General features: G+C 40.2%; 1 protein-coding gene across 1 annotated transcript in view; it reads left to right on the forward strand.

Annotated features, from left to right (window-relative positions):
• Positions 1-11,016, forward strand: part of atxn7 (ataxin 7) — a 38,601-nt gene that overhangs the window by 25,260 nt on the left and 2,325 nt on the right. Inside the window, exons 6-13 of the mRNA XM_084100738.1 lie at positions 6,572-6,812; positions 6,965-7,242; positions 7,383-7,465; positions 7,821-8,086; positions 8,245-8,437; positions 8,701-8,822; positions 8,908-9,794; positions 10,836-10,978. Of these exons, the coding sequence (XP_083956864.1) occupies positions 6,572-6,812; positions 6,965-7,242; positions 7,383-7,465; positions 7,821-8,086; positions 8,245-8,437; positions 8,701-8,822; positions 8,908-9,794; positions 10,836-10,978 (2,213 nt within the window). The remainder of the gene's footprint in view (positions 1-6,571; positions 6,813-6,964; positions 7,243-7,382; positions 7,466-7,820; positions 8,087-8,244; positions 8,438-8,700; positions 8,823-8,907; positions 9,795-10,835; positions 10,979-11,016) is intronic.

Here is an 11,016-nt window from a genome sequence, read left to right on the forward strand (position 1 = left end):
TATTAATAAACTAGTGTTTTCTGAGTCTGTGTCGGCTGCATAGATGATGATGATGCCGACTCACCTCCAGTATAGTGGATATTATAGAGATACTATAGAGAGAATTGCATTAAACATAAATTAGCCTAAACATAAAACATAACAAACATAAACAAGCTCTGTATTATTTCAGCTTCCACACAAACACTTGGATATGCATCTAATAATAGCCCACATTTATCTGTTAATGTTAACGTTGTTATAAATGGTAAGCCATGTTTGAGGTCATGTTTGAGATAAATGATAGGCGAAAGTTTGGATTTTCCTGATTGAAATATAGATCGTGTTAACAATCTCTTCTCGAACATCCTGAGCGTCGTTTAGATGAATATGTTAATATGTGCTGTAGGGCTGCACAATTAATCGAATTTCTAATCGCGATTACGATTATGGATGCCACGATTACGTAATCGTTCAAAGCCGCGATTACAAAAAAAAAAAAAAACACTCTGTGTGCATTTAGAGCATGTTATGAGAGGCAAATCATAACTACTTCAGAAAACCCAGCACAATAGGAAGGAACTACCAGGCAGCGACATATGTGTACGCTGAAATAAAAAGTCTTTCACCTCAGAAAAACGGACGTTCCTGTCATGTCAGCCGTTATAGGCTACTGTGTTCGTAGCGCACACTCTTCAATTGCGCGCGCTGTCTATATAGTGCAAAGGAAACTACGAGCATGCAACGTTGTTACGTTGTAAATTGGTAAGTCACAAAATAAAAGTAAAATACCAATAAATCACGTCACTGGTACGTCGTGTGTTAGCTGAGAAGGATTTGCATGCAGGGATGATTTTCATTCTATTCACCAGGAGCAGTTTCCATGTTTCATTAACAGTTCTTGTTAGTATTGTGTATCACCATGGTAACTGTCGTTTTAATATTAACCCCAAAATGCCACTTTATTTTCACTTTCTGTTATTTTTTATATTTTAAATGACTGTGGTGGCTCATACCAACATTGTATTAACAAAAGCTAGTTTGGGACTGCTATTTAATAGCTTTAGCATAGGCCTAATGTTTATTTCTTAGTAGTCTTTACTATTAGTCATATTCTTACAATTTATGTGTATGTTAAGTAAAGGGGGACAGTGTGTGTTCACAATTTTTAAGTAAACATGTATAATAATATGCCTATATATATATTCAATGTAAATTGTGATAATCGTAATTAATAATCGCAATTACAATTTCAAGGGAATAATCGACAATTATGATTTTTGTCATAATCGTGCAGCCCTAATGTGCTGTGTACTTTCCTTTCTAAAAAATGGATAGGGGTGAGAAAACAGTAGTTAAGAAAGCATCTGATCATAGCGATGTGGATGTTTGCACGAGCTCTGCAGTTCGGCACTCCAGTAAAGTCACGTCACGTTTATTTATATAACACTTTATACAACAGATTGTTGTAAAAATGAAAATTCTGTCATCATTTACTCACCCTAAAGTTGTTCCAAATCTGTAGTAATTTCTTTCTTCTGCTGAACACTAAAAAAGATATTTTGAAGAATATGGGTAACCTAACAGTTTATAGGCCCCATTGACTACCATATTATGGAGGAAAAAAATCAACTGTTTGGTTACTGACATTCCAAAATATCCTCTTTTGTGACAGAATTTTCATTTTTGGGTGAAGTACTATTAAAAGCAAGCAGCTTTGCAGTATTAAACATGAAAAAAAAGAAGAAAGAAAACAGTGTCAGCGTTCCATTTAAGTTAGAATTCCAGCGACTCTCTAGTGTGTTCCTGTTTTTGCTCACGGATGTCTGACCTCAAGTAAATGTACAGAATAAATTAACCGGAGATTTCCACGTCAAAGAAGCACACCTACCTATTATTGAATCGCCACAGACCAATTGTAGTTTGAAGGTGTTTACTGGCCAGAGTGAACTTTTCTAGAAATTTCACTTTGGCAAGCTGTTTCAATTATGGTTAATTTTAGGGATGTTCTGATACCACTTTTTCCAGAACTAGGCCAATACTGATATTATCAAACCTGTGTTTTCATTCAATTTGTTCTTTTTAATTATATTAGTTAGGGAAACCAAACAAATATGAATCCTTTATTTCCTTCAGTTATTTTCATGCTTTATTATGTTACTTTCACTGTTCATTCTATTGCTCTATCATATTTTATTTTTCATTTAATAGTACAGGGCATTTTTTTTCTACTGGCCCATTTTCTCTATTACAATTTTGATACTACAGCAAAAACTACTAGCCTAATTAATGTAAATTTAAAACATTGTTAAAGACAAGTAAACAGTCAGTAATAAAATAAGAACAAATCATCCAATCACAAAAAGCACAGATAAATACAAAAGAACAAAATAAAATAAAGTGCTTTTCAGGTAGGTCTAACAGAAGTTTTCAGGTACATAATTTTAATAAAGTAAACAAATGTAAAATAACAACGCATAGTCTGCACTGTATAAATTAAATCGATTTTTTTTTTAAATTAAAGTTACAAAAGTCATTCAGTCAAGAGCAGTGAGTGATTTCTTTGTCCTTGTTGTTCGATTAACATTAAAAGCACAGCAGCAGTTGCTGTCCCTTTAAGAAGCGCAGAATGCATGGATCCAATATACTGTTACACATGTGTTTTATTTCTCAACTGTTTATGTTCACATAAGACATTATCAACTACACTCACCTAAAGGATTATTAGGAACACCTGTTCAATTTCTCATTAATGCAATTATCTATTCAACCAATCACATGGCAGTTGCTTCAATGCATTTAGGGGTGTGGTCCTGGTCAAGACAATCTCCTGAACTCCAAACTGAATGTCAGAATGGGAAAGAAAGGTGATTTAAGCAATTTTGAGCGTGGCATGGTTGTTGGTGCCAGACGGGCCGGTCTGAGTATTTCACAATCTGCTCAGTTACTGGGATTTTCACGCACAACCATTTCTAGGGTTTACAAAGAATGGTGTGAAAAGGGAAAAACATCCAGTATGCGGCAGTCCTGTGGGTGAAAATGCCTTGTTGATGCTAGAGGTCAGAGGAGAATGGGCCGACTGATTCAAGCTGATAGAAGAGCAACTTTGACTGAAATAACCACTCGTTACAACCGAGGTATGCAGCAAAGCATTTGTGAAGCCACAACACGCACAACCTTGAGGCGGATGGGCTACAACAGCAGAAGACCCCACCGGGTACCACTCATCTCCACTACAAATAGGAAAAAGAGGCTACAATTTGCACGAGCTCACCAAAATTGGACAGTTGAAGACTGGAAAAATGTTGCCTGGTCTGATGAGTCTCGATTTCTGTTGAGACATTCAGATGGTAGAGTCAGAATTTGGCGTAAACAGAATGAGAACATGGATCCATCATGCCTTGTTACCACTGTGCAGGCTGGTGGTGGTGGTGGTGTAATGGTGTGGGGGATGTTTTCTTGGCACACTTTAAGCCCCTTAGTGCCAATTGGGCATCGTTTAAATGCCACGGCCTACCTGAGCATTGTTTCTGACCATGTCCATCCCTTTATGACCACCATGTACCCATCCTCTGATGGCTACTTCCAGCAGGATAATGCACCATGTCACAAAGCTCAAATCATTTCAAATTGGTTTCTTGAACATGACAATGAGTTCACTTTACTAAAATGGCCCCCACAGTCACCAGATCTCAACCCAATAGAGCATTTTTGGGATGTGGTGGAACGGGAGCTTCGTGCCCTGGATGTGCATCCCACAAATCTCCATCAACTGCAAGATGCTATCCTATCAATATGGGCCAACATTTCTAAAGAATGCTTTCAGCACCTTGTTGAATCAATGCCACGTAGAATTAAGGCAGTTCTGAAGGCGAAAGGGGGTCAAACACAGTATTAGTATGGTGTTCCTAATAATCCTTTAGGTGAGTGTATGTTAACTAGGATATTGCCAAGACGGCGTTTTTACATAATTTTGTGTGAATTCGTCATTGAAATAGAATTCTCTTCTCTTTCAATGACTTGTGAAAGAGAATTCAGTGCAGTATTCAAGCACTGTCTGAGACGCTGCTTTCCGTGTTCGCGCTACGGTAGTGTGCGCGCTGTAAACGTCTTGTCCTGTAATAATGTAGGGAGCCACTTGTTCTACATAAATCGCATAACAGTTCAAGTCCAGCACGTTCATGTGTGCTGAGTGAACGATCAGCAATCAAGAGCATGCAACAGGAGTGTGCACGTGCTCCCTCTCTCTCTTTACATTACGTTAGTAATGTGTTTTACCTTGTTTGCTACCGAAATATCCAACTACACACCTTCCAGCATCTGTGAAAAAGGGATGCGCTCGACAAGCTCACGCGTTTGTCCCGCTGCGCATTCAATCCACTTTGTTTCGTTTTTTATGAGCTCGCACAGCAGCTAGGCGTAAATATTTTATTTCTTTAACATTCAATTCATTTGATATATTTATTTTATAGACATCCTTCTCTGGTATAGTTTGCTCTGTTGTCGATGTTTCTTTGTCATATGCACTGTACTGGACACGCTGCGTGGTATCAGTTTTTGGTATCGGAGTATTCTTTTTTTATAGACCCTTTTACAGCCCACGTGATCAAATAGTTGCGCGCGCATTTTGGCAACGGAAGTGGTGTTTTTCCCCACTGGCTCTAACGTGTTGGCACCTCCGAAAGTTTATCAAAACGGTTTCCCAGCATCAAAATGTCTGGTTGTTGCGTTTACGGTTGCACTAATCGATATTCCACCAAGTTTTATAGGATTCCGACAGGATCACGGCCGTTTCAGAATAGTGGCTGTAGGCGATTAAACGTGTTGATTGGAGCGAGGACATAATAAAAAATGCTCGCGTCTGTTGTTTAATCCGCTCGCGTAGCTTGACACGCTGCTGATTCTCGCCATACTTCCGTTGCCAATATGCGCGCGCATACGTCATCGTTGTGTACAAACAGTAAAAGGGTCTATTGATTTTTGTCAATTAATTTGATCGATTACAGCTCTAGAAGTTTTGAAAGGCTGATGACTTCTTAAATTGTTCTCCATTACTATTTTTAAAGTAAAATACAAAATGGTACATTTCTACATTTCTACATTTCTGTGCCTTTGTCCACGCTGACCATCCTTCATTTGCAAGAGGCTCTTGATTTTATGTCGGAAGTTCCCTGTGGTCATTTGTCAGGTTGCAGTATTTGGTGTACAGTTTCCTTACAACAGTCCCAGATTGCTTTTCAACATGGGGCAAAATGATATTACGGACTGTTGTGGTCTATTCGGGGCTTTGTCGTTTGGCCTTTGGTTACTCAAATTGATGTTGGCTCACTTTCTTGGAGCAGCACCAACAACCCGGCAAGAAGCCACAAGCCTCTCTGAGAAATAAATAAGTCAAGGATTTCTTCCTGGTGTCCTCCTTTTATTTATTCTTTTTTGTGCCTTTGCTGTAGTTTTATCAGCACAGATAAACACTGGCGAGACATCAGACTAGTGTGTGTGTGTCTGTTTGCCCCTGGTTTGCTGGAGGGCTTAGTGACAAACACTGGGCCAGAGCAGCAGGACTGTGTGTTTTTGACAGGCAAGTGTGGAGAGACCGAGACATTTGTTAGTGCAGCACAGCAGTTAATTCCTCTTGCACATTTGTGCCTTGTAAATTACGACTGAGAGAGCGTAAATGTTTATTTAGTTGAGGAGAGTCTGAATAGGCAACATTAATCTACTTAGATTAACTACAGGTTAGGTCAACTTCACTTTAAAATGGTTATCGTGGACAAAGTGCAAAGCTAGACAAAGAATTTGTGGTTCAAAGCTCATCAAACTCCAAGTTAAGCATATATTTGTCCCTGGCTTTTCTTCTCTTGCTTGTTTCATTTATTTTCTTCAGTCTTTGCTTTTTTTTGACACTGAAACTTAAAAAATAAGTTAGTCATTTTTGTTACACTAACAACATAGAATACTTAAAATGTATGTGATATTGTTAACTGAGAAAAACTGAAAAAAACATTTTCATTACAAATAACTATTAAAAAGAATATTTTTAGTTTTTGATACTTAATTATATTATAAATCTTGAAACTTTTACAACCCACCTGCTTTAAACATGAAAATGCAACTAAATGTCAATAATGCTGGACTGTTGAGAAATCTACCATTACCCTACTGGACATTTTAAGGCCCGTTCACACCAAGAACTATAACTATAAAGATAAATATATTCGCGTCCACACCAGTGGACGATATCTTTCTGTTTATTCTAAGTGCATGCATGTCTGTCACTTTAAATGCTTGAGCTCATTACATCAGGATGGATTCTGATTGGCTGTCAATGTTTTTATCGTTCATCAGCTGGATAAAATCATTCTGAAAGCGATTCCAACGATACTGTTTCTCTGTGCCGTTATCGTTATAGCAGTGGTGTGAACTGCTATTCTTTAATATTGAGAAGGATTTTTAGAACTATACTTTTATCGTTATATTTATAGTTATCATCCTTGGTCTAAACGGGCCTTTACATGTGTTTATTTACTTACATTTTTGCTTCAACATGTTGAGCAATAGAAGGGTAAAATCTTTCAAATGTCTCGCCCCTCAGAGAGAAGACACAGCTCCAGCAGCAAGCCCCCATCCAACTATCCCGCCTCTGCTGCATTTGCAATCTCTCGAAATAAGGGCAGCATTGGGGGCGGAGCTGGGGGCGGGACTGTCAGTGGAAGCACACTGGCACGCACCTCCAGCACAAACAGCAGCGTCCCCACTAAAATCTACAAACCAACCAAAGAGAAGCCTCCTCACCGGAAGCCTCACTTCCCCTATAGGGTGCTGCAAGAAGAGAGGTGAGTATGTGTGTTTTGATGGAGTGAAAGTGAATTTAGTGGATACATTTGTTAAGATAAGCAGCCCATTCTTACGGAACACAAAAGATGTAATATGAAACACACCCACCTTTGGTACAATATAAGACTGTCTTTATTTCTCTGCCTTCCAGTCTAAATCCTGCTGTCAAAGTAGACAAGGTCCCTCTGAAGGGGGAATCTTCAGCCAAGCTCCCCCACGTGCCCACCTCTTCTTCCACCTCCACCTCCTCTTCCTCCAATACTGTGAGCACCTCTCCCCTGAAGTCAGGCCTTAACTTCCCCTCCATACCAAAGGCTCCTCTGCTGGCCCCTGGTCAGATCCCTAATGGAAAGGGCCACCTTTCATCCCAAGACAAGAAAACGGACAGCAGCAGTGCCAGTAGCAGAAGACCCTTGTACAAGAGACAAGGTAAATGCTAATAGTCACTGCTGCTACTGTATATTTATGCTGTTTGTCTCAGGAAATTATACTAAATTGTATTGGGAAAAAAGTACACCCCTTTTCTTGATCTTATGTGTTCTGTTTCTGTTCTGATATTTTTCTTCTAGAGCGAGAGTTTAATCCAGATATCCATTGTGGGGTTATGGATATGACAGCACATAAGCCATGCACAAGATCCTTAACATGCAAGGTGTGTCTCCTTACACTTCATTTTATTTTTGAATATAGTCCTAATATAATATTATAGCATCAATAATATAGCAAAAATAAAAAATTCAGATATTATATTATATTGCATTTTATTACATTTTTTTTATATTGCCATAACATTATAATATAGCAATATAGAGGTAATAATATAGCAGATAAAAAGCTCAAATATTATCCTGGTTTTATCTTCCTAATCAGAATGTTCTTGGCCTATATCCTTATGGTCACCAATATATTGCGGTATAGTGCATATCTAGGACATCCCTAATGAGTAAGTGAACCAAACATTTAACTGCTTGACTAAACAGTTAAATATCACCCCCATGTCTCCACAGACACATTCCATAAGCCAGAGGAGGGCGGTGCTCGGGCGGCGGCAACGCTTTGACACGCTGCTCGCTGAGCACAAGAGCAAAGCGCGTGACAAGGAGTTGCACTTCAGGTCGGACCCCTCACACCCAGCACCCCCTCTCAGGGACCCTCACCCTCCCCACTCCCGCCTCCCACAAGACCCTCACCCGGTCTCCCATGGCAATGGTACTGCTGATGCCACCAAGCCTTTGCCCCTCAAACCTAAACCTCATAATTCTGGGCTTCCACGGTGAGTTGCTTCCTCCTGCCCCACTATTTCCTCTAAATCAGATTCCTGTATGATTGATTAGCCAAATTGTGGTAATTAACAGTCATATTTATAGATCTCCAGTTGCTTTTGTTTGGGTCAACCAAGGCAAAGGTTAAGATGCTCTTCTTTATCTTCAGACTCAACAACAGTAACTTTCACAGTGGAGGAGACCCAGCCATGGCCCACGATCAGGCCCACCACTCTCACCCGGCCCCTGTTAGTACTGAGAGCAGCCGCCTCTCCAGCGACGAGGGGGAGAACGAGGAGAGGGAGGAAGCTACGGAGAAACTGGACTGCCATTATTCAGGTTACCACCCACGACCAGCCGCTGTAAGTACAAGAAACCTTGTGATCTTAAAGTGTTAGTGAGGTTTTTTTCTCGAACTCAAGTGCCTGCATAAACTTTTGAATCACTAAGCTATTCTTAAATGAGTTTGAAATTAATATCCAGGGCCTCATTTTAATTCAATTTTGTGGCAAGCCACCCTCTTAAAAGTGAGATTCAAGTTGAGTCAGCCTTCATCTGAATGATTGAAGAGATTATTCTGAATAACTCCATATAAATGTACTATTCATGTTCTGTCTCTCACCAGTACTGCACTTTTGGAAGTCGATTGTACGGTAGAGGATGTTATGCGTTTGACCGGCGCTGGGATCAAGTACGGTGTGCTCTCACCACCATGCTGGACAAGCATGTCAACTCACAAATGTGGAAGTGAGTGTGTTGAGACCCTTCCTGCAAGCAGCTGTTTTTCTGATGAACACAGTCCTAATTGTGATTTCTTCCTTTTACTTTGTAGGAAAATCCCTCTGGCGTTGGAGAACTCTGCAACAACACCGACAGCCTCTCACCGGACAAGCACAAATTCCCATTCTTCCTCATCCTCCTCCATTTCCGCAGGCTTTCTCAGCCTGTCTTCGTCGCCGCCTTATGATAGCAAGCCTGTCCTGTCGTACGGCACCACCCTGAACGCCCGCTCTTCTCCGCAAGCCTCCGCAAGCGAGCAGCCCGCCTACAGTGGCGCTTCTAGACAAGTGTCAGCCTCATCACCCCAGATGCCTTCAGCCCACTTGTCCTCGCTACCCTCGTTGGGCTCCAACCGACCCCTCAAATCCCGATCTGGTACAAAGTCCTTCAGGGCTCGGGAGCCATCCTCCAGCCTAAGTAACTCTGTCGTCAAGGGTAGTAATAATAGCAGTGTTAGCGTCAGCGGAAGTGCGAGCGGGAGCCTCAGTTCGGGAAAGAAGCGGAAAAACAGTTCCCTGCTAACCTCCCATAGCACTTACACCTCGGAATCATCCTCATCCTCCTCTTTTAAGAAGAACTGCGCAGTAAACGCGGGTAGCCTGGGCAGTGCCTATCATTCCTCGCTCGCCTCCACCCCCACGTCGTCTTCGTCGTCATCAGCGTCGTCATCATCCCACAGTGGGGTGTACAGTGTGGGGGTAAACTGCACCCCCGGCAGGGCCAACTCTCTGAGCTTGAAGCAGGAATCGACGGGACGCGGCCCTCCTTCTGGCAGCCCCGCTGAGTCTATTAAACGCATGAGTGTGGTGATGAACAGCAGCGACTCCACCCTCTCCCTCGGGCCGTTTGTTCACCAGAGCAGCGATCATCATGCAGAGGCACGTCTAGAAGCCAAACGGAGGAAGGGTTCGCCTGGCTCAAGTAGCCTCAACAGCACAGGTACATGCATCTCATCAATACAGATTCCTGCTTCATTGGAGTTTAGTTTTGATCTAGCTTCTCTTTCATTTAAGTTTCACTTAATTTGCTTTCTGTTTCATTTCAGTTTAATTTTAATCTGGTTTCTGTTTCATCTCAGTTTGGTTTCAGTCCAAATCAGACTCTGTCTAATGTCATTTTAGTATTAATCCAGGTTCATATATTTTATTTAGTTTTAATTTGGGTTTTTATTTAGGTTATTTTTTAATCCAGATTCTATTTAATTTCTTTTTAATTTGTTTTCTGTTTTTATTTCAGTTTAGGTTTAATCCGATTTCTGTTTTATCTGAGTTTAGTTTTGATCCTGTTACTATTTTAGTTTAGTAGTATTATTACAGTTTCAGATTCAAACGAGTTTATCTGATCCAGTTGCTGTTGATTTGTTTCATTTCAGTTTAGTATCAATCCAGTTTCTATTTGATTTTAGTTAGATTTAATTTGGTCCCTGTTTCATGTCAGTTTGATCTCAAATTGAATTCAATAGTTTTTTTTATTTATCCACACTCTAATGTAAATTTCATATTATTCCAGTTTCTATTTTTATTCTAGTCGGTTTTTGTATCATTACACATTAGTATCAACCCCTTTTTCATCTTACTTTAGTTTTGATCCAGATCTCTATTTCACTTAAATTCACTTTAGTGTGTTTAATCCAGTTTCAGTTTCATATGAGTTTATTTTTGATGCAGTTTCAGGTTTGAAGTCATTTTAGTATCAATCCAGTTTCTGGATTCATTTTGATCTGATTGCTTTTAAATTTCAGGTAAATTTTAACGTGGCTTTTGTTTCATTTCAGTTTAGTTTTAATGCACTTTAATCACCGCTCTTCAAAGTTTACTTAAAAAATGAACAGAGAAGGAACGAACTGACTTTCTGGATCTCCATCCAATCCTAGAAACACTATAAACCAAAAATCATTTGTAGACTTTACATAATCATCATATGCCGTTCGCTTGATTTCAAGTGCTGTTTCTCATTCAAATTTTGCAATGACTTTGACAGTGTCTGGAGCAGGAGGGGGAGTAGGACAAGGTCCTGGCAGGCCCAAAATGGCCAAGTCTCCATCAATCAACAACATCCACAGCAAGCACGCTCGCTCTATACCCGGACCACCAGGGCTCCCTAACAATTCACTCATACATCAGGTTAGTTTCTTTACATCATCCGGTCGCTTCATTGTTTT

The sequence above is a fragment of the Abramis brama genome (genome assembly GCF_963993115.1).
Source record: "Abramis brama genome assembly, chromosome: 23".
NCBI lineage: Eukaryota > Metazoa > Chordata > Actinopteri > Cypriniformes > Leuciscidae > Abramis > Abramis brama.